The sequence below is a fragment of the Sphaerodactylus townsendi genome, linkage group LG17 (genome assembly GCF_021028975.2).
Source record: "Sphaerodactylus townsendi isolate TG3544 linkage group LG17, MPM_Stown_v2.3, whole genome shotgun sequence".
NCBI lineage: Eukaryota > Metazoa > Chordata > Lepidosauria > Squamata > Sphaerodactylidae > Sphaerodactylus > Sphaerodactylus townsendi.
The window spans coordinates 23,952,400-23,976,251 of record NC_059441.1 but is presented as its reverse complement, the minus strand read 5'-3'; the positions used below and the strand labels follow the sequence as shown (position 1 = coordinate 23,976,251).

Here is a 23,852-nt window from a genome sequence, read left to right as displayed (position 1 = left end):
ATGTAATAACCAAATTTATACCATATTAATTTCAGTACTTATCTAATATGCTATGTAGTATGTCTTTACTGATGTCCTATTGAAGACTGATTGTACTGTTGCCTTATTGATATGCTAGTAATGGTTGAATTGGAGCTGGAACAAGATTATAGATTTATTTATTGATATGCATTGAAATTGTTGTATATTATGTTTCAATTCAGACAATTTAAAATGTATCTGTTTGGAATAATCTTACCTGATAGTTGCTGTGGTTTTTCTGGGCTGCGTGGCCGTGGTCTGGTAGATCTTGTTCCTAATGTTTTGCCTGCATCTGTGTAACAGACTTCTCTGGACACATAGCATACCAGACCACGGCCACACACAGCCCGGAAAACCCACAACAACCAGTTGAATCCGGCCGTGAAAGCCTTCGACAGTACATCTTACTTGATAGCCGTGATAATCAGGAGGACTAAAGGACTAACCACTTTGAAGAACATTCATAATACAAATTGAAAAAAGATTTGATAGACTCAGTTTCCCCCCCCCCCCCCCAAAAGATCAGCTTGAGGAAGATACTGAAAATTTTACATGAGGCAGCTGCAGACCCTTGATAGAACTTCAGCTGTCTGGATTCCTTGTTTGGGATAATGACAGATTTTGCATTTGCAATGTACATGAACTTTTTCAAAAGCAAATTTTCTACCAGGAACAAAACACATTATTGAAGGCTATACTGCATAAGGCAGTGGTGGCAAACCTATGGCACAGGTGCCAGAGGTGGAACTCAGGTCGATTCCGCACTTGCGTTATCGACCTAAGTTTGAGCTGCGTTCGACCTAAGTGCTCCGCACAACCACTGGGATCGACGTGGTTTTGTAGTAGCTTCGCCCCGTGTAACGGTCAAATTTCCGACTCCAGTTGGGAACTACTACTTTTTCAGGGAACCACGCTCGAACTCAGCTCGATTCCAGGAAAGTGCGGAATCTCTGGTGCCAGGAGTCCCCCATTCAGCCAATCACAGCTGAGTGTTTCAGGCATGCGTACAGCTGGCCAATCAAAAAATGCCACCTTCGTCCCTCCATTCCTGTGGCAGTTTTTTTTTATAATGTGTGCGGGGATAGACGGAACATGGCTGTAGAACAGTAGCCAATCGGAACGGAGCGGCAAAGAGGCACAGGATGATTCCGCCCTCCAAGCTGAGATCAAGCTGGTTGCAGTGAGGAACAACAATGGCTTCGACCTAGGTCAGTACCCTTCCCAGGGAACTGGGTCGAACCTATTTTACTCATGTGCGGAATCGCCCTCAGAGTCCTCTCTGTGGGCACGTGTCCCACACACATCTAGGCTGGCCTGGGCCACTGGGCACGACATGTAGGTAACTCTGTTAAGTGCTGTTAAATCCCACTGATTTTCATGGGAAGAACTAAAGCACAATCCTTTACCTGGGAGTAAGCTCGGTTGCTGGCAATGGGGCTTGCTTCTAAACCCTCCTAGGGTCGTGATTCACCCATTCGAAGCGTTGCACGATTGCTTCAAAGCAAAGCCACCGACTACCACCAAGCTTACTCCCAAGTAATGCACGCCTTGGAGCCAACCGTTTTTTCTAAACGAAAACCTCAGTATTCAGATTAAATTGCTGTGTTGGCACTTTGCAATAAATAAGTGGGTTTTGGGTTGCAGTTTGGGCACTCGGTCTTGGAAAGGTTCACCATCACTGGCATAAGGCCATGCTATCTTTTTTAAAAACATTGATTTCTGCTTCTTATGTAGATGAGGAGAGCCAGCATGGTGCAGTGGTTAACATGCCGGACTGGATCTGGGAAACCCAGGTTCGAATCCCCTCTCTGCCATGGAAACTTGTTGGGTGACCTTGGGCCAGGCGCACACACGATCAGCCTCGACCTTAGCAAATTATTTGGATGGGAGAGCTCTAATGAATGATGTGGAGGCAGGCAATGGCAAACCACTTCCAAATGTCTCTTGCCTTGAAAATCTACAGGGTCACCATAAGTCATATGTGACTTGATGGCAAAAAAGTATAGCCAATGCAGACACTGAGAACTGGTAGTGGTTAAGAGTGGCAGAGTCTAATCTGCTAAGGTGGGTTTGTTTCCCTGCTCCTCCACATGAAGCCTGCTGGGTGACCTTGGGCCAGTCATTGTTCTCTCAGAACTCTCTCAACCCAGGAGGAGGCAGGCAAGTGCAAACTGTCTCCATCCATCTCTTGTCTTGAAAACCCTACAGGGTCACCATAAGACAGATGTGACTCAATGGCACTTTTAACCACCACTACAACAGAAGCGCCAGATTCTCGTTCTACCAAAAAAACAAAAAACAAAAAGTAGCAGGCACCCCATCTTCGATTTTCCAAAGGGGAACTACAAAACTGAGGCCACCTGCTAGTGTAATTCATGAATGATTCCAGTCCAAATTTCCAGATCTAGAGGAACAAAATAAAAGTCTGATATGCTTGTATTAGATCCCAAATGTATGTTGTTAAATATTTTGCCAATTAATATAACCAAAAGTTAAAGTGCAGCGAGATAGAAATCAGAACCATCTCCAGCAGTGGTGTGCCATGTGCAGGTGGCAAAGTGGTGCCCGCCCACCCCCTGCACCCAGCACTCAGCTGAACTCCCCCCCTTCTCCCCCCCCCATTATATAACCCCTTCTGGAGCAGAGCAACTGGATTCTCCCCTCCTGTCCAATTAAATAACTATCCCACCTATGGTTCTGGTGACGTGGAACTCAAATACGTAAACCTCAACACCCTTACAAAACAGGCCTTGCATAACCCCCTAATTTCTGCCTGACCCGCTTTGCAGGACAATCCCTTGAAATTCCTCAACAGGGTAAACTTCTTCAGCAGAAGGGATTCCTAACATGCCTGTAAAATCACATTTGTCCAGTTCATTTATTCTGGATCTGTAGAGAGCAAACGTCAGCGTTCAGTGGAGATGTTGCAACACAAGCCGTTTGTGCTTTCTTTCTCATGTAGTTTAAAGCCTCCTGGCACCGGGGTTCCTACCGGGCCCATCCTCAGAGCAGCACTTCAGTAATTCACTGGTGGGGAAAATGTAGTGTGGTGTAGTGGTTAAGGGCAGTGGACTCTAAGCTGGAGAACTGGGTTTGGTTCCCACTCCTCTACATGTGGCAGACTCTTATCTAGTGAACCAAATTTGTTTCCCCACTCCTACATTCCAGCCTGGGTGACCTTGGGCTAGTCACAGTTCTCTCAGAACTCTCTCAGTCCCACCTACCTCACAAGAAGAAGAGTTTGGATTTATACCCCGTCTTTCTCTCCTGTAAGGAGATTCAAGGTGGCTTAGGGACTCCTTTCCCTTCCTCTCCCTGCAGCAGATACCTGTAACCTGTCTGTTGTGGGGAGAGGAAGGGAAAGGAGTTCGTAAGCTGTGAGTCTCCTTACAGAAGAGAAAGAGGGGTATAAATCCAAACTCTTCTTCTTCTACCAGTTCTTCAGAAGCTGTTAATGAGTGAATATTTGGGGGGGGGGGGGATAAGACCAGTTCCTATTATGTACTGGGAAGAGAAAGAGGAGTACTTTGGAACTGGTGTCAAAGTTGGCTAAGGGTCATTCAGCCCAAGGACCTAACAATATATTCCTGAGACCTGTCTTATTGCATGCATCAATCGTAAATACATCAAGCCACCTTGTTTGCCATGCTGTTCTGATTTTCTAATTGTTTACTTCCAACTGGGAAAAGAAGAAGAGTTTGGATTCATACCAAACCTGGTTCTACTTATTAGAGTCCTCTTGCTCTTAACCACTACACCACGTTGACTGTCTGGGGGGACATTTGCTAATGATATTGCACACTTGGGGGCAGTATGAAAGGTCGAGCATCATTGACCTAAATGCCAAGTGTTATTTGCAGGGATAAACCGATGATGGAGCACTTTCTGAGACAGCTGTGCACCAGAGACAACATCATCATATATAGCATTTTAGAAGGTGCTCCAATTGCTTCTCGAGGCATGATGTCTGTTGGCCAGTCCAAAGAAGTGGCAAAGCCAGCGGTGGAATACCAGAGTGTATTAATTCAGACAGCAAGTGTGTGTGTGTTGGGGGGTGGGGGTGGGGTTGCAATGTCCCCATCTTATGCAAACAGAAAATTAGCCCAGCAGGGAGAAAGACTGGGTCTTAGCCCTCTCCGTGCTAGGCTAACTTATGGAAGTTAAACAGAATTAGAAAAAACTTTTTAAAAAAGACACCACCATCAACACATTTGGCGTTGAGTTATTACAATTTCTCTTGCCTCATTTCTGCTGCTGGTGTAGATCCAGCCCCAGTTGTCACTGCAACAAACCTACAAGGTAGGCTAATAACATTACTATCTGCCCTCCATTCTCCCGTTTCTTCCTTTCCACCACTGTTGGCCACACAGCCAGATTTAGATAGCTTTAGACCACAGCCATGGTTTTGAGTCTGGTGGCTCAGAGCTCTTCGGGGGCCCCCAAAGTCCTCCTCCTCCTTCTCCCCCAGTCGTTCTCTAATGAGCGTGGCCCAGTTACACAATAAGGAGCTTTTATACTTGCCTAATCGGTCCCAGCATCCTGACAGCTCCCCCTCCCCCACCTCCGCCATGTGCTTCTGTGAGCCAAGAGACACCGGCCTCTTGCCTCCGCCTTTGTACTTTTTAATGGGGGTCCTTCCCTTGGGCTGCTCTGACCTAATTTTCAAAAACAACAACAGTTGAGAGCAATGCCTTGTGATGGTCTAATCCCAAGCCGGTGACCCTTCAAAGCTCCTCTGCCTGGAATTTCCTTCCTTGCGCCACTCTGGACCCATTTGCTGGCTGAGCCGGTCGGTCTCTTTGCGGACAAGATCTTCAGGGGAGCACGCTGCACTTACTGGACCTCTTTTTGGCCTTATCCGGTGAGTGTTTTGACTTGCATTTGCTGTAGATTCCTGCTACGCCACCTGTTTCCATAACACAGAAGATAAGTCTGCCCCGATTTAGTTTAATAGGCTTCCCTGTCTGACCGAGCACAAACCAGGCAAAGCTAAGCATTTGTAATGTTTCCTGGAAACAGGACTAACAGCCTGGTCCAAAGTATACTTACTCAGTAGTCCAAAGGGACATTTCTTAGTAATGACTGCAGTCATGGACTTGGCTAGACTTGGTCTCATTTTGACTCAGTAAAGATGGGATTCAGGTTCACACTACTTTGGTAGAACCAGTTGTTAAAATGGTGCTTGTAAACAACCAGTTGTTAAATTATTTGAATCCCACCACTGCATGTAACCCTCCACCCTCCGCATTTTGGTGCAAAATTTATAAGCCAGCCAGATTTCGTAGGACCACAACTGGAAGGTGGAAAAGACGGTTATCGGGGAGCCCCAGGGCTCTGTTCTTAGCAGCGTGTTCTGATTTCTCTTTCTCCCTCCTTCCTTCCAAGTCTGCTTATTTGACAGAACTTTGGGCTTATCAGGGAATTTAGTTCTTAGCAGGGAAATCTTTCTTCAGCACAAGGTTTCCAGATGCAGTTAGAAATGCCCCGCCACTTTAAGCCTCAGTAGAGATAAAGGAAGTCATCACAAGAAACCACCCGCCCCTCCAAGAATGGCTCCAGCAGCATTCCAACCCCCAAAGCATTACAGGTGGTTTGCTTATTTGCCTTTTTAAAAATCCTGCGATAATATATTTCACTTTCAGGGGAACAAGCTGGATTCTCACAATCCAAACTGAGAGCATCTCTCCCCCCCCCCCCCCCAAATCCCTACATGAGTGCCCACAGAACATCCTTGATAGTTTTGCCTGGGGTTTGTAGCAAGCAGAGTCATGATCTAGGGCAGCGTTTCCCAACCCTTGACCTCGCTCTTCATATCTCAGGGTACCATTGAAGTTCGTTTGATTTTTGGGGGCATTTTTATGGTTTTTCCATTTTTAGTCTGTAGGGGGCGCATTATTAAGCTAGCGGCACCACAATTTCAGGGTATCTTCAGGAGACTCTCCTGATGATGCCACACAGGTTTGGTGTAGGGGGTCCACATTATGGACCCCCAAAAAGGTGGTATCATCAAGAGTCTCCTGAGGATCACCTGAAACTTTGGTGGCTCTACTTTGAAAAATGTGCTCCCCACAAACACCCCAGAAATTCCCTATTGGCTGCAATGGAGTCACCAGAGCAGAGAATCTGCCAGGATCTTTCAGCAAGTTCTATGATGGGAAAAAATAAATGTTTTTTCCCACCATAGACCTCAATGGGGCTTGCTGCTATGCCCAGCTGGCTCTGTGATGGATATTTTATTGGGGGTTCTGGCGGGGTTTTTGTTCTGGGTAGGGGCACCAGATTTCCCACAGGGATGCTGATTAGTCTCCTAAAAAGAACCAGTCAACTTTGCTGAAGTTTGGATGGCTGGGCACTCGTTCTGTGGACATCAGCTTCGCCTTCAATTGGGTACCCTCAGCATTTGCCCCATCCATGCAAACTTCAAAAAAGTTTGCTGGTTCCTTTCAGGAGACTCACCAGCAGCCCTGCGGAACATTTGGTGCCCCTACCCTGAGCAAGACCACCAGTACAGCCCCTCCCACTGAAATCTCTACCACAGAGACAGCTGGGCATAACAGCAAGCATCACCCCATCCCACACCTCCCACTGCTTTTTTTACACCACTGCAGCAACACAGAGTGTGGGATGCATGATTGTTGTATTCAGACATGTAGCTTTGGGCTTTGGCTGTGGTGTGATGATGATTTTGGGGTGACCAAGTGGAAAAATCAGGAGAATCCATGATGATCTGTGCATTTTTACCACATGAGTGATTGTTGTGTGTGGAGGGGGGGGGGTGCTGGGTGGCAAGCAGGGGCACTGGGAGGGGAAGGTGGAGGGTGGCAACCAGGGACACCGGGAGAAGGTGGGGGTAGTGACAAGCAGGGGAAGGGGAGGGGAAGCAGCGTTGACAACCGCATTGTTTGTTTGCCTAAATTTGGCGTGGATTGAGGGGATTTAAAGGGAGAGCTCCCTTTAAATCTGCCCCCAATCCAAGCTGAATTTAGGCAAATAAAACAATGCTGCTTTTCAGCGTTGTTTAAAGGGAGCCCATGAGGCTCCCAAACCCTCTCCCTCAAATCCATTTGATTCCAGCGGGGGGCGGGGGGTGGGGGGGCAGTAGCACTGTCAGGGGAACCCTGGTTGGGAATCACTGATCTAGGGAGATTCAACTCTGTTTACCCTTTCAGCTCTTCCTGCTCCTGGGTCAGTCCCTCTCCCTGTGTAGAACTGATCCCATTCTTAACACCTGCCCTTATTATTTTATGAGATCACAGCTGCCAGATCTTCAGCTAGTGATGGGCTTCATACACATCGAGGGCTTCCCAAGAACCTAGGATGTCATAATGTATCAGTAGGTCAGGATGGTGAACCTTTTACATCTCCAGATGACAGTGGATTACAATTCCCTTATCAAGTTCCTTCTGCCAGCATGGCCAATTGGCCATGCTGGCAGGGGTTGATGGGAATTGTAGTCCATAACATCTGGAGTGCCAAAGGTTTGCCACCACTGGTGTAGTATATGTGCAGATCCAAGCAACATGGCCTTTTGCAACTAACAAATGGAGATTTAATCAATATGTAGATGGTACAAGTGCCCTCCAAGGTTTTTTTACTGTGTCCCCCAGCGTGCCAATAATCACTAGGGCTGCAACTGCTGGTTTTTGCCGTAATCTCTTGACTCCTGTTCGCAAATCTTGGTATTTTGTCACTTTTTCCAATTCTTTTTCTTCAACCCTTCAATCAGCAGATATCAATATGTCAACTACCCCCGCAATTATCTACCTCTATGGTTGTTGCTGTTGATCAAATAATTGATTTGTTAGATTTTTATCCCACCCTTTCCTGACCCAGGTCAGGCGCAGGATGGCTAACAGCTTAAAAATGTATATACATCAAATAATACAAACACATTGTAAAATCACAACAAGTAACAGTTAAAAGTAATACCTATCGGCGCCCTTCCTCTACAGAGGTCAAGGCAGGGTTCATGGTTCCTTCCTCTATTCCATTTTTATTTATTTAGCTTATTTCTTACTGAGGCTTGAGATGGCTGAGTGGTCAAGCATCTTTTGTGCCTGCAGAAGATCTTGGGTTCAGACCTTGGCAATCCTCTACTTAAAAGAATCAGGTAGCAAGCTAGGCTTCTGGTATATCAAGGGAGAAACAATCCGAAACCACTTTACAATGGCTGAAAGTAATGATATATTGTGTGTGTGCTAGTTCATATATATTTAATATTAACAAAGAACATCCATATAAACATCTGTAGAATAAATCATAGAGGTCTAATCATAGAGGCCTGCACATTAGAAGTCCAGAAGGATCTCAAGAAACAATGACAAAGTGTGTTTTCCAAGTGAGGTTCACAAAAGCGCAGTAGCGGGTTCATACAGTCATAAACGCTACATGTGAAAGGGATCTGGGAGTCTTAGTAGAGCACAAACTGAACATGAGTCAGCAATGTGATATGGCAGCCAAGAAAGCCAATGCAATTCTGGGATGCATCAATAAGAGTATAGTGTCTAGATCAAGGGAAGTAATTGTACCACTCTGGAGAAGCAAAGTTTAAGGGGGGACATGATGGCTATGTTTAAATATTTGAAGGGATGCTATGTTGAAGAAGGAGCAAACTTGTTTTCTGCTGCTCCAGAGACTAGGATCAGGAGTAATGGGTTCAAGGTGCAGGAAAAGAGATTCCACCTAAACATTAGGAAGAACTTTTTGACAGTAAGGGGTGTTCGACAGTGGAATTCACTGCCTCAGAGTGGTGGAGTGTCCTTCTTTGGAGGTATTGAAAGAGAGGCTGGATTAATATATGTCGGGAGTGCTTTGACTGTGTGTTCCTGCATGGCAATGGGTTGAACTTGATGGCCCTTGTGATCTCTTCCAACTCTATGATTCTACAAAGTTCTAGGTTCACACATGTAGACAGGTAGAAATCCTGTAGAAATCCCAGAGATTTCCTGTTTTGAGGATCATGAATTCTACTTCATCAGTAATTAATGCACACTGTCTCGTCCACAGCAATATAGGAACACTATCTTTATACTAGCTTGTTCCATTAGATTCTAGAACATAAGAAAGAGCCTGCTGGATCAGAGCAGAGTCCATCTAGTCCAGCACTCTGCTACTCACCGTGGCCCACCACATGCAGGATTTGAAAGCAATGGCCTTCTGCTGCTGCTGCTGCTCCCGAGCACCTGGTCTGCTAAGGCATTTGCAATCTCAGATCAAGGAGGATCAAGATTGGGAGCCATAGATGGCGTTCTCTTACATAAATCTGTCCAAGCCCCTTTTAAAGCTATCCAGGTTAGTGGCCATGACCACCTCCTGTGGCAGCATATTCCAAACACCAATCGTGCGTTGCGTGAAGAAGTGTTTCCTTTTATTAGTCCTAATTCTTCCCCCCAGCATTTTCAATGTATGCCCCCTGGTTCTAGTATGGTGAGAAAGAGAGAAAAATTTCTCTCTGTCCACATTTTGTACCCCATGCATAATTTTATAGACTTCAATCCTATCCCCCCTCAGACGTCTCCTCTCCAAACTTAAGAGTCCCAAATGCTGCAGCCTCTCCTCATAAGGAAGGTGCTCCAATCCCTCAATCATCCTCATTGCCCTTCTCTGCACTTTTTCTATCTCTTCGATATCCTTTTTGAGATGTGGCGACCAGAACTGAATACAGCACTCCAAGTTCAGTCGCACCACTGCCTTATATAAAGACATGACAATCTTTGCAGTTTTATTATCAGCTCCTTTCCTAATAATCCCCAGCATAGAGTTTGCCTTTTTCACAGCTGCCATGCATTGAGTTGACATTCCCATGGAACTATTATTAAGATAGCTTAAACCATGTGAGGTTGGGCAATAGAACCATAGCTGTTGGGCAACAGAAGCAGCCTCAGCAACGCTTGGAAGCATGTCTCTGTTTTCCACCATGTTGGTCATCAGGACCCCCAGATGAATGAACAAAGATGGAGGAATCCCTTTAAGAGCAAATCTTGCCCATGGAGGCTTCAGGGAAAACTTGGAAACACCAGATGCACAAAGCTCAGGGGGAGTTGTTAACCAAAGATTATCCATGCTATCTTCCTGTAGGTGTGTGGATCGAATCAGCCATGACTTCGGTGGTGAGTAACAATCCTTGTTCTGCTCCATTTGTTCACTTTTCCTCACACTCATTGGGTTAAAGCATTAGCCAAGAACCCCTTCCAAGAGAGGGCTGAGTTCACTGTTTCTTTCGGATTGTGGTGGTGGGAACTATTGTCCTGCCTCACGGTTGGATGCGGAAGATCTGATCGCTGTATTTTAAAGGCTGGAAGGCAATCAGGAGGCATCACAGCTCCGGTGCATTGAGACAGGGCTTAGTGGTGTAGTGGTTAAGAGCAGGTGTACTCTAAACTGGAGGAATGGGGTTTGATTCCCCACCCTGCCGCCTGAGCTGTGGAGGCTTATCTGGGGAATTCAGATTAGCCTGTACACTCCAACACATGCCAGCTGGGTGATCTTGGGCTAGTCACAGTTCTTTGGAGCTCTCTTAGCCCCACCCACCTCACAGGGTGTTTATTGAGGGGGGGAGCAAAAGGAGATTGTAAGCTCCTTTGAGTTTCCTACAGAAGAAAGGAGGGATATAAATCCAACTCTCCTCCTCCTCCTCTTCTTTTTTCCCCCCTGGGTTTTCCCAACCCTGCCCCCCTAGTCCCCACCCTTTTCAAATCTCCAGGAATTTTCCAACTTAGAACTGGCAATGCTAAACCCCATTACTGTTCTTGAAATATATACTGGAAAATGTATACTGGGAAAACTAAACACTGTTCTTCCACATCTTACTGTCTGCAAATGCTCTTGTACTAGCTTGAATAGTCTCTCTGCCATGTCTTGATCATTCAAATTGACATTTTGTTAAGCGCTGGTACTCAGTACCTCTTGTGGTTTCACCCCCTTCCCCTCCCAGCCTGGCACTTTCAGGGTTGTCTCTGAGGAGGAGCAAGCCTTGCGTTTGAAACTCGAGCGGTTGACCACCAAGGACCACGGCCCAGTCTTTGGGAAATGCAAGAGCATCCCAGCACATACCTTGCAAAAGGTGAGAATGGGTTGGGGCAAAAGAAGAGCTGGTCATCAAGGACAGCTCTGGAAGATGGCAGAACGGGTTGTTTGCCAGTTTGGCACAGTACCCTTCAGTCAAAGAGCTTTGATTCATATTTTCCTCAGAGGTAGATGTGTTTAAGGTTTTTTTTTGGGGGGGGGAGCTTGTTATAAATAGAATGTGCTACAAGGATGTCTCTCTTTTCACCTGCGAAATGTTGGAGGACATGCAAGCAGCCATTGGCCAGGCATAAGAGGCGTATCTAGGGAAAATATAACTCGGTGCCCCCTCAACAACATGGGGTGTGTGTAGGGGACTTTCCGCCCCCCACATGACTAAATGGCCGCAGCCCAGGTACATTTGACCCTATATGTCCCCCTGGGCGGTACGCCCCGGCCAGGCACTCAAGCAGAGTCAAATTGAAAACTTGCTTGGGCAACCTGGCATGTGTTAATCTTAATTGGTGGGATCCGATGCAGGGTCACAGTTGGCCAGAGAGAGCACCACGGCAACAGCAAACACTACACAAGCTGTTGCATCGCTAAGAGAGCGAAAGTGGGTTTTGTTTGTTTCTTTTCGGCTGTGCGTTAAACAAAAGGCATCTGACGTCTTGATGGCTCCGCCTGTTTTCTCCAAGAGAGGTGGTTTCCAACCTTTGCAAATCCCAGGCTTGCATTTTAACATCACAGCCATAACTTGTTATCTCAGACACAATTTGAAAGTTGCCCCAAGCCACATGATGTCAGTGGGCGGGCAAAGTTGAGCAACCCAACTTCTGGGGTGAAACAGGTGAAATGCATCTCCTTGGCTTCGGGAGGACCATCAGAGCGGACTCACCCGATGAGCCCAAAGGGGCCGTCTAGTCCAAACTGCCGTTTTTGACATTGGCAAGCTAGATGTCTTCTAACAGCCCATAAATTTCCCAGCTCCTGGAATTCAGACGTGCTCTGCCTCTGAAAATGGAAGCTGTTTATGTACAGAGATTTGGAGGTTTGGTTAATGGAGGAGCTGACCAGCCAGGGTAAGAGAGGGAAAGCAAAGGAGATCTTTCAAGAGGGACAGTCTCTAAACTGGTGGTATAAAGTGCCATCGAGTCATAGCTGACTAACGGTGACCCTTCAGGGAGTTTTCAAGGCAAGAGATGAACAAAGGTTGTTTGCCATTGCCTGCCTCCCTTTCCAGAGAAGGGGTCTCAAAACTCTGGCTGTTCTGCCCCACAAGTGCCCTGTACTTGGCTAGGACAGAGTGGGGGAGACACAAGCCAGGTTCAACAGTTCTTACAATGGGTTTATTACTTGAGAGAAACAAGACCCTAACTCCTCCCTTGGGTCTATCTAAGTCAGAGTACTTGCTTGTCTTGAGCAGATTTGAAGCTGTAGACTATGTTTTCTCTTGGTTGCTTTCAAGAAAGTCCACTGTGTCTTGCTTCCTTTCAGTTCTTCCAGTCTTTGTCTAATTTTAACTGCTGTTAAACTTAACTTGTGCACTATGGACCACCATATAATAATATGGACGTCACAAATATTCCGGTCTCCAACTACCCTTAGCACCTCACTCTGCCTGACTGGCTAGACCAAAACAGGGAATTGCTGGGTAAAGAAAGGAAACTGCCTATTGGGAAATGTCTTAAAGGGACAGGGGCTAACTAAAATACCCTCCCTTAGAAGACTTAACAATGAACTAAAACCATGCTAACTTATCAGCAGAGTTTAAAGCGGAGTCACTCTGGTAAGATGAGAGGGTATATAGTCTTCTTGCACTCACTGCAACCTTCTACCACTGTGAAAAAGAATACTCTCCACGCAAGATGTTCTTTCCATGGGAAGGTTTTTACTTTAGCAGTTGCAAGGTTACACAAGTCTATTCTATACAAGGCTATCAGACTATACAGAACTCTTCAGCTAGAACAAAGTTCAACACACACAGAACTTAGTCTCTATCTCAACTTAGCATAGCATATACAATACATACATCCAACAGGATACTTTTCCCCCGCCCAGGCAACAGCCTCTCATTGGTCTAGGGCAGGGGTCCCCAAACTTTTTAAACAGGGGGCCAGTTCACTGTCCCTCAGACTGTTGGAGGGCCGGACTAAAAAAAAACTGTGAACAAATTCCTATGCACAAATGATTGTAAAATGTTTGATTTCACCTTTCAGCCTTTCTGTCATGGTCTATTTTTAGAACAGTGACCAAAGTATGTCAAGTACAGAGTGGGCTCCAAATATTGTTGGGGAGGCTGTGGAATACCTTCCCCTGTAAAAAAAAAAAGCAGAACTTTCCCAATGAAGCATTCCATCTAACCCAGGATCAGGTATCTTCCTGGGTTCTTTCCTCCCTAGCAGCCAGCAAGCGATTCGCCAGCCTGGCTGATGCCAATGGGAGTGAGGCGGAACAGAAAGCCTGAAAGCAACACATGGAGTAGCCGAGAGGGAAGGGCGGAGCAGGCGTTGCCACATGTAAGGTTTCCAACTCTGGGTCAGAAAATGCATGGAGATTTGGGGGTGCCATCATGTAACTGCAATCAACGGCCGTTGGGGCCAGTTCCTCCTCTCCCTCGAGCCCCCACTGCACATGAATGGAGCCATCGCTGCCATGCCTGGCGGGCCAGATAAATGCCTTCAGGGGGCCACATTTGGCCCCCGGGCCATAGTTTGGGGACCCCTGGTCTAGGGTTACAGTTGAACTAACCAATCATGTTAAAGGTTAACTGCTCCTTTGCCCCTAGACTGACTGTCTCTGGTGTTTGTGGTTGGCAAACTTCTGCTAACTTGAAATGACCCTTTAGTGAACTTTTACTCTCTTTTTTATATATCATGACATAACTATGGGGAAACTAACACTTAACGGGGAAATAACAAACACCTCTGTGGGGGCATGACAATGGCCCTCCAGGTGTTCATGGACTACGATTCCCATCAACCATGCCAACTGGACATGCTGGCAGGGGCTGATGGGAATCGTAGTCTGTTAACATCTGGAGAGCCATCGATGGGACACCCCTGTTCCAGAAGGCCAACAGTTTCCCCACCCATTTTCCCAACCAAACTCTTATAAAACTCTAACTTGCCCCTTCCCCTACCTTTCATGAGACAAAATGCCATAACTAGCATTCTGTTTGGAGGAAGTGGGATTCAGCAGGTTCGCACCACTTCGGCAGAACCGATTGTTAAATGGTGCTTGTAAACACCCAGTTGTTAAAATTATTTGAATCCCACCACTGATCTTACTTCAACGCAGCAGTCCAAGTTGCTGAGGAAAGGGAGAGAGATGAGACTCCAAATCCTTGGATTTCCCCTTCCTCCCTACCTAACATTAGCAGGCTAGAGTGAGAGCCAGCATGGTGTAGTGGTTAAGAGCAGGTGCACTCTAATCTGGAGAACCAGGTTTGACTCCCCGCTCTGCCACTTGAGCTGTGGAAGCTTATCTGGTGAACTAGATTAGCTTGTGCATTCCAACACAGCTGGGTGACCTTAGGCTAGTCACAGTTCTTCAGAGCTCTCTCAACCCCTCCTATGTTACAGAGTGTTTGTTGTGAGGGGGGAAGGGAAAGGAGATTGTAAGCCCCTTTGAGTCTCCTTACAGGAGAGAAAAGGGGGATATAAATCCAACTCTTCTCTTCTTCTTTTCTTTGTTCCACAGGCCAAAGATGAACTGAACGAGACACCAGAGAAGAAGGAATCTGCTCTGAAAGAGCTGCAAGACCTGATCCGAGAAAGAGCTGAGGGAGGAGACGATATCTGCAAAGCAGTGGCCGAGAAAGTGAAGGAAAAAGACAGTGCGTTCTTGCTGTGCTTCATCCGGGCCCGCAAATTTGATGTCAGCAGGGCTTACGACCTGCTTAAAGGTAGACTGTGTGTGCGTCTGTGCATGGGAGCAAGAAGGGGGGGGGGGGAATTCCTGAGGCTAATCTCTTCAAAGCTTCCTCTATCTGAGCATACAAAGTCCCACCCAAGTTACAGCTCGCTGATATGAGACAGATAACCTTTGCTGGGAAGAAGTGAGTGTTTACAATCTTGGTTGGGGTCCAAGGGGTGAAGACCACTGCTCTAGAGAACCTCTACCATCAGAGTGGACAATATTGAGCTAGGTGAGCCGATTGGTTCATAGAATCATAGAGTTGGAAGAGACCCCATCAAGCCCAACCTCCTGCAATGCAGGAACACCCAATCAAAGCAGCACAAGTCTGACTCAAACAGTCATGACCTGGCATCAGCAGGCTGGAACCAAGATCACACCTGCACTTGCTGTTATCTGTGGCCTAATGGCCCATTCTGTTTCCATTGCTGTGCTTGTAACTAGTGAAATATGCATACCTCATTTGTCCCCCTTCCTGGAAACCGGAATGAGCCCTGTCACTGTCCTTGAGTTGGAACACATAACAATACTATCCTTTTCTTATGCAGCCTATTGTGGGAACGGGGGTGGGGGGGAGGGAGGGGGAGCACCCGAAGGGGAATGTTTGGAGGTATATTCATGCTGCGAAAGCTTGAGCCCCAGTTCTAGCTTTCTGCAGCAAAGGTCCTGACACAGTTCAATGAAGCTCTGAGTCTCAATTGTTGACTGGAGTAACCCTTACAAGCATCTGCTATGCGGGAATGGTGGATTCCCACCATCTCCCCAGTCATGGCATCTTTCTTCCCCTGATCTCAGGCTACGTCAACTTCCGCCAGCAGTATCCGGAGCTTTTTGAGAACCTGACGCCAGAGGCTGTGCGCAGTACCATCGAGGCGGGCTACCCAGGCATTCTGTCCAACAGGGATAAGTACGGGCGGATCGTGCTGCTCTTCAACATCGAGAACTGGGACTACGAAGAGATCACCTTTGACGAGGTCAGCATTTGGAGCCAAAGTTTTTATTGACTCTACAGAGTGGGATCATGCCCTCTAAGGACTGCTGGAAATTGTAGTTTTGAAGGCCTAAAAATTCAACCCCCTGCACTCTTCCCCTCAAACACACACTCTAGTGCCTAGGATTCCCCAGGAAGACTAAATGACTACAACTATTTACAATGTATTTACAAAGATTTTAATTGGTGTATGAGTAAGCTACTCATCCATCCACCTCACTAATGCACATACTTGGTGTGTGTGATGTATGGACTTATGGCAACCCCATCAAAGGGGTTGGCATTGCCTTCCTCTGCAGAGGCTTCCTTGGTGGTCTCCCATCCAAGGTTTATGGCAACCCCAGCAAAGGGCTTTCAAGGCAAGTGAGAAGCAGAGGTGGTCGGCCACTGCCTTCCTGTGCAGAGGCTTTCTTGGTGGTCTTTCTCCCAAGGACTGGCCCTGCTTAGCTTCCAATTTATGATGAGATCTGGTTATACCATGCTACCTTTTTGTCTATACACTTTATGCAAGTTTTCCAGAAATAATATGATGGATAGAATTTGAAGGGTGGGAAATGGTTGTATGACTGTGTGGAGGAGCAGCTCTTTCGCTCATTGCTTTTTCTACCATCTTTTATTTCTTTTTTAATATTAAGAGAAAATTTATTAGATTTATACAAAATCCGGGAGAGTTGGTATGGATACTTTCAGCAAAAATCCAACCAGGGGGTCCACTACAATCACCAATATCAACGTTTCCATCTCTACAAATGCTAAACAAGAAACATCTTTTTAGTCACAGCTCAAGTTGAATGAGGTTTCAGAGTGGGCTGTCCCACTTGAGGCAGGTGGAGAATAGAAGAATCCTGGCCCGAAGGATATCCGTCAGGCCTCCACGAGGGCCAGGACCTTTTCTGTCCCGGGCCCTACCTGGTGGAATAAGCTCCCGTGTGAGATCAGGGCCCTGCGGGATCTGAATCGATTCCGCAGGGACTGTAAAACAGAGCTATTCTGGCTATTTTGCCAGGCTTTTTCAGTCCAGCTGGGTTGACATCTATCAAATACTGGCCCCTGAGGGTTGATGGTTTTTAGTCACCATCTTTTATTGTTGTTCTATCTTATATTTATTTTATATTTATTTATTTTTTAAATGTATAGGCCGCCCTCCCCTGAAGGGCTCAGGGTGGCGAACAGCAGAATAAAACAGCATAATATTATGATCTAACAACCTAAAAACACTCAAACTACCAATACTAACAGGAACTTTAAAAATATAAACAGATGGTGATAAAACTGAACCCTTGTTGTGGGTATTTTTATTGCATTTTGCATTATTGCATTTTATTGCATTTTTATTGTATTTTCTTTTAATTATTTATTTCCGTTCTTAAAAAGTGTATTGCTTGATTATTGTTGAGTGCTGCCCTGAGCCCTTTGGAGATGGGCGGGGTATAAATATAATAATAATTTTTTAAAAAATGAGTTCCCCATGTTTTAAAAAAACTCCTTTCCCGTAGAAAACCAGTCCACATGGCAGCAGACTGACCTAGAACTTGTACACTAGATTTTTTTTCTTCCTGGGCAACATCCTACCCTAAATGGAGACACCATGGATCGAACCAAGGTGTAAGAGGGGCTGTATCACAGAGCCACGGCCATCTCCAAGGAGTTGCAAGCAAGGAGACAGTGTAACAGACCCAAAAGCATCAACTGACTCTGCTCATGTTCTCCCAACCTGACCCACTCAGCCAGTGGTGATCATTTTGCATCGTGCTACTAAAGTGGACAGGATGGGTCAAGGGGGTCAGGCCATCCCTTCCATTTGGCATCTCTGCCTTGTTTTGGTCTAGATTCTCCGTGCCTACTGTGTCATCCTGGAGAGGCTGCTGGTGAATGAGGAGACTCAAATCAACGGTTTCTGCATTGTTGAGAACTTCAAGGGCTTCACCGTTCAGCAGGCTTCTGGCATCAAACCTTCAGAACTGAAGAAGATGGTGGACATGCTGCAGGTGAGAAGACCAACGGTCAGAACCTCCTTTGACCAGACAATTGAAACACTTGTTGATGAACAAAGATTTCTTTGTTGCAGGCAAGGTAAGTCCCGTACAGTGCCAAGAAGTCTCTGCTGGTCCAGCAGAGACTCTGATAATATAAAGTAACCAGCAAAACCCTCCCCCCGCCCTCCATTCCGTTCCACAGCTGCAACTGCAGGCCAAGGTATGTGGCCTTCCTTAGCTAGCAGAGAAGAAGCCATGAAGCAGCAGAATAATACTTTCACGTAGCAGATTCACACAGACCAGAGCTCCCTTCCCCCAACAACCAGGCCAACCCGACACCAACCGGATGGCCAAGAAAGTGGCAGAAACGGCCATAGACTGGAAAGTCCTGAATCTGCCATTTTGTAGGGTATTTGCAGCTTCTAGCATTCCCTGACCCTTTTTTGCTGCAGTCGCTGTCAGATTCAGAGACCTAAAGGCATACAGCATGGGGACAAAAAGAAAGAGTAAATCCAGTAGAGAACAGTGAAAATAGTGTGAACAGAAGCCAAGGGAACCTTGTTCAAAGTGCGCAGCAAAAATTTGGCTACAGTTTCTGTCATTTCAGCCTTGGGACTGTTGAGCAGAAGAATCATCTGTGCATTGGTAGAAAGATCCGAGAACCCAGTCGAGGTTAAGGCAGAGAAATCGGGCCTAAAGCTGTTATACTTCGGGCAAAAGGGCAAGATGTATTCAAGGGAGTAAGCATAGGAAAGGCAGAGAGAACAATGGCGATCATGCCGAGGGATGTTTAAGAACCGACCTTGAAATAAAGACGGGAAGGAATTGCGTCTTGCTCTTGAGAGTGCCCATCTACGTTTACGGTTTGGGAGTTGGTTCAGATAGTGGGCAACACAGAGCTTTCGGGGAGTGATCCCAAAGTACGAGGGTGAACGAGAACTCTGTGCCTTGCTCAAAAGGTATTGAAATTCCTGGTCAAATAATTTATTGTTTAGTTGATGGTCCCTGTCCAGCAGTAGGTAGTCTTGAGGTAGCACTGGGGTAGCCTCAGTGGCCTCCTTGGCTGCTACTGCAGCTTCCAAAGCATTTTCCTCTGTAATGGAATCCGCTCTGCAAGGCAGTGGTTGCCAAGCATGCCAGCGACTGTGTGAGTATGCTGTGAAGAGCAGCAGGAATTTCGAGGTGAAGGAGAATGGGAACGGCGGCACGCACAGAGTCAGCATGGTATAGTGGTTAAAAGTGGCGGACTCTAATCTGGTGAACTGGGTTTGTTTCCCTGCTCCTCCACACGAAGCCTGCTGGGTGACCTTGGGTCAGAATTCTCTCAGTCCCACCTGCCTCACAAGGTGCCGGCTGTGGAGGGGGAGAAGGGAAGGTGGTTAAAAAATGCTTTGAGACTTCTTAAAGTTGGAGAAGAAGCGGGGTATTAAAAACCAGCCCTTCTTCTTGATGATGAACATACACACTTGTGTGAGCTGATTTACAGATTTAAATTCAGAGAGAGAAGATGCATAGCCAGAATGAATCATAGAAATATAGACTCACAGAGTTGGAAGAGACCTCAAGGGCCATTAAGTCCAACCCCCTGCCATGCAGGAACACACAATCAAAGCACTCCTGACAGATGGCTATCCAGCCTCTCTTTAAAAACCTCCAAAGGAGACTCCACTACACTCCGAGTGCATTCCACTGTCAATCAGCCTTTACTGTCAGAAAGTTTTTCCTGATGTTTAGGTGGAATCTCTTTCCCCTTCACCTTGAACCCATGACTCCTGGTCCCAGTCTCTGGAGAAGCATAAAACAAGCTCACTCCCTCACCAACATGACATCCCTTCAAATATCTAAGCATGGCTGTCATGTCACCTCTTAACCTCCTTTTCATCAAACTAAGCATCCCCAGCTCCCTAAGTTTCCCTTCGTAGGGATTCCAGACCTTTTCCCATTTTGGTTGCCCTCCTCTGGATGCGTTCCAGCTTGTCAATGTCCTTGAATTGCGGTGCCCAGAACTGTACACAATATTCCAGGGGAGGTTCAACCAATGCAGAATAGAGAGGTAAAATTACATCCCTTGATCTAAACACTATACTCCTATTGATAGAGCCCAGAATTGCATTGGCTTTCTTGGCTGCTGCGTCACACTGCTGACTTATGTTCAGTTTGTCATCTCAGATTCCCAGATCCCTTTTGCATGTAGTGTTGCCAAGCCAGGTGTCCCCCATCCTACAACTGTGCATCCAATCAATCAAAACCAGAGGTTTTGAGAAGATCAAGGAAATTCTTCATCTGTGGCTGGGAAGGACGGGGTATCACATTCAATAAACTAACTAAACTAACAGGGCAGCAGTTCCTTCTGGCACCTGGGAGAAGGTAGGGGCCCCCCAATAGTACTAAGAAGGTGGTTGATATCTTGTACCTATTCACACATCAGGGGATACAACTACAGGGCAAACATTCTCCATTGTCAAAGAGATATCTAAATATATCAGAAGACAGAATTGCAGGGCCAAGGAAGTTACCTATCTTGACCATTCTCCTCTCCTTTCCATTCCTGCTCTCCCAACTGGGTGTGTAAACTGGGTGACTTCGAGACTCCTAGGATTCCTTCCCAGCCCGTTTCAAAGCCGTCTATTTCATCCACCAGCCTTGGTATTTCACGACAACCTACAACGTGGTCAAACCTTTCCTGAAGAACAAGCTGCTGGAAAGGGTGAGTAGACATGCTGGGGAAGAGCGTAGTACAGGGGCGGAGCACTCCTGAGGACATGTGGGGCTACCTGTCTCTGGGCGCGCACCAGCTGGTCATGTAGGGGGGGAGAATCGCCTCCACACGCTTCCCCTCGGCCTCGCCCTGCTAGGCTGCTCCTTCAGCCAGTGGAGCCTCTGCTGGCGGAAGGAGCAGCCTGGCTGGGCCACTGCTGGGTGTCCCTTGGCCCGGCCCTGCTAGGCTGCTCCGCCAGCTCAGGTAAGTGGGGAGCGGGGGTGGGGGTGCAAGATGGCCATTGCCCCGGATGCCATTTCCCACCCCCCATGTCTCTGGTGTGGTACAGAAGGAGCATTGTCCAAACAAAGGCAGATGTTGGACCCGCTGTTCCCCCTCTCAGAGGAGTTTAAATGGTCATACGCCATCTGTATTTTAAATGGTTAAGAATTTAAGCGCTGCATTTTAATATTTAATATTTAATATTGTATTTTATCCTTCCACTTGTTTGTATTCATGTTGTAAACCGCCCTGAGCCCCTCGGGGGAGGGCGGTATATAAGTGGAACAAATAAATAAATAAATAAATAAAATGTGGCCATTTTAAACCAAGCCGAGATTCTAAAGAGGAAATTAGCGATGGCCGATTTAAAACAGCAGCTGTCCCTTTCCCTTTTTGCCAATAAACTCCAGCGCAGCAAAACACACACCTTCCTGAGGACTGCGACAATTACAGGCTGAGGAACGAGTTGAGCGGTCACCCGCCATTTCTGGTGGGCTGTTCATCCAATTGCTCCATGTTAGCCCCAGTGCTGTTGAGTTCACTCTAGACACATGCTTTATATTTGTCCCAGTCTTCGTCCCATGTGAGTGGGGGTTGCTACCTGGGGGTAGCCTAAGAGATGGCTTGCTCTTGAGGTTTATCTATCTCCTGCTTCTGTGCTGTTGCTGGCTGGGTCTGAGCCAGAGGTGGGATCCAGCAGGTTCTCACAGGTTCCCGAGAGTAGGTTACTAATTATTTGTGTGTGCCGAGAGAGGGTTACTAATTGGTGATTTTGCCACGTGATTTTTGCCTTAGTAACGCCCCTCCTCTCAGTAGTAGCGCGCAGAACTTGAAGCAGTCTAGTAGAAGGTGCACCGGTGTGCGTGGCAGCCTGCGCCTGCGTGAATTCGTTTCCTGCCCAAGGACCGCCACAGCGGCTGCGTCCTTGCCACAGCCCCGCCCAGGAATGCCCCGCCCCCAGAATGCCTGCCCACGCCCCCGTTGTGCCCTGCCCAGCCCCATTGGCGCTACGCCACAGTTTGAATCCCACCACCATGGGAACCTGTTACTAAAATTTTTGGATCCTACCACTGGTCTGAGCCAAGGGTGAAGCATGGTGTAGTGGTTAAGAGCAGGTGGATTCTAATCTGGAGAACTGGGTTTGATCCCCCACTCCTCCACCTGAGTGGCAGAGTCTTGTCTAGTGAACCTGCTAGATGACTTTAGGCTAGTCACAGTTCTTTGAAACTGTCTCAGCTTCACCTACCTCACAAGGTGTCTGTTGCGAGGAAAGGAAGGGAAAGGAGCTTGTAAGCCACCTTGAGTCTCCTGACAGGAGAGAAAGGTGGGGTATAAATTCAAACTCTTCTTCTTCTTAAACATCAGCGGATTTACATTTGTAAATTCACTGTAGGTTGTAATTTTATTGTATTTGTAATTTCACTGCGTATTGGAATCTGTTCTAAGGCCGCTGTGGTGGGGGAAAGCAGGGGAAAAAAATCAATTGAAATCAATCAATAACACTTGCAAAACATGAGAATGCAAAGTGTGCACGGAGCCGTGAACCCAATTTAATAGCAGTTTAATAAGAGGGTTTATCCTATTATGTTGTGTTCAGGACTCTCTATGCACCTTGCAGCTTTCATTTCTGAACCAAGGGGCCTCCCTTGACTTGGACCAAGCCAGTAGCCAAAGAGGCAGCGGTTGAGAAGGTCCAGCTCAGCTTGGCCCAGGCAACCAGCAGCCCTCCAAAGCCCCTTCCGCACATGCAGAATAATGCACTTTCAATCCACTTTCAATGCAGTTTGCAGCTGGATTTTACAGTGCGGAATAGAAAAAACCTCTTGCCAACAGTTGTGAAAGTGGATTGAAAGTGCACTATTCTGCATGTGCAGAAGGGGCCCAAGACAACTTTTTCACCCTCGTTCCCTTTACTTCCTGACGTTTAGGTCTTTGTGCCACGGGTGACGGGCATTCCAATCTCTTTCTACCAAAGAGATTCGATCCTGGAGTATGTCTCACAGCAGGATTTTTTGGGGGGGCAACCTGCCCAAATACGATGGCAAAGACACAGCTGAGAAACTTTTTGGGCCCCGGCTGGACGGCGAAGACACAGCTCTCTGAGTTTGAAAAAACAGCCTCCTAGTCTACAAAATGGAGCCAGTGGTGGCCACTGAACCCGTAGTGTTGCTTAAAAAGTTCCATCATGATAATAAAACTCCCGGATGTTCATCTTCTCACATTTCTTGACTCTTCTGCCACCAGCGAACTCTGCAGTTTCAAAACTTCGAAGGAAACTTCTCTCCTTTTTTTCCACCTGTCCTCTGTCACTGGAAACCAGAAAAGCTAGTGAGAAATGTCTGTGGTGGGAAAGCCAAGAGCAAAAAAGAGGCGGAACTGTTGGTGGTTTGTCTGCCTTGAATCGAAGTGCCTAGGTAGTTCAGGAGCTAAGAAATGCCTTTCCCCCTTACATTTACTGGTATGTCTAATGAATAAGGGCAAGCAGGAAAACATAGCAGCTACAGTTACGTGTTTGAGAGTCGCAGGAGCGATTGTGCAGAAAGGAAGGAAGGGGGAAATGAAGAGACCCCACGGAAGGACCAAAGTGTGCCCTTCAACGGCAGGGGCCGTCCAGTTCACTGCAAGAACATCCAGCAAAGAGCTGTTTCAGTTTTAAAACAAAATAAACACAGGCAAATGAAAAAGATGCTTTCGCTTCGTTTGTGATATCTGTAGATGACACAGGGGCAGACCGCTCAGGGGGATACATGGGGTCAAATGTCCCTGGCAGTGGTTGGATTCAAATAATTTAACAACCGGTTCTGGTGATGGGATTCAAATAATTTAACAACTGGTTGTTTACAAGCACCATTTTAACAACCGGTTCTGCTGAAGTGGTGCAAAGCTACTGAATCCCACCACTAGTCCCCAGGCTGTGGCCATTTAGTCACGCGAGGGGCGGAAAATCGCTCCCACGCCCCTC

General features: G+C 46.8%; 1 protein-coding gene across 2 annotated transcripts; it reads left to right on the top strand.

The window, feature by feature from the left end:
- The first annotated feature begins 4,608 nt into the window (after window positions 1-4,608).
- RLBP1 (retinaldehyde binding protein 1) lies at window positions 4,609-23,570 on the top strand. 2 transcript variants are annotated; one of them, XM_048482134.1, is made up of 9 exons: window positions 4,609-4,882; window positions 10,099-10,130; window positions 10,955-11,083; window positions 14,728-14,932; window positions 15,739-15,917; window positions 17,764-17,922; window positions 20,507-20,642; window positions 22,006-22,015; window positions 22,861-23,570. In XM_048482134.1, the coding sequence occupies exons 2-9, from the start codon at window positions 10,119-10,121 to the stop codon at window positions 22,991-22,993; spliced, it is 963 nt and encodes a 320-aa protein (XP_048338091.1). In that variant the 5' UTR covers window positions 4,609-4,882; window positions 10,099-10,118; the 3' UTR covers window positions 22,994-23,570. The 2 variants fall into 2 exon arrangements, with proteins under 2 accessions (XP_048338091.1, XP_048338090.1); XM_048482133.1 differs by lacking the exon at window positions 22,006-22,015 and having other exon boundaries at window positions 4,612-4,882; window positions 20,507-20,617; window positions 22,819-23,570.
- The last annotated feature ends 282 nt before the right edge of the window (window positions 23,571-23,852 follow it).

What these genes read in the sequence shown, in the direction of transcription:
- RLBP1 (XM_048482134.1), top strand. An exon ending in CAGCACATACCTTGCAAAAG is followed by an intron (nt 11,084 to 14,727) that starts GTGAGAATGGGT and finishes TTTGTTCCACAG; the next exon opens with GCCAAAGATGAACTGAACGA. An exon ending in AAGAGATCACCTTTGACGAG is followed by an intron (nt 15,918 to 17,763) that starts GTCAGCATTTGG and finishes GTTTTGGTCTAG; the next exon opens with ATTCTCCGTGCCTACTGTGT.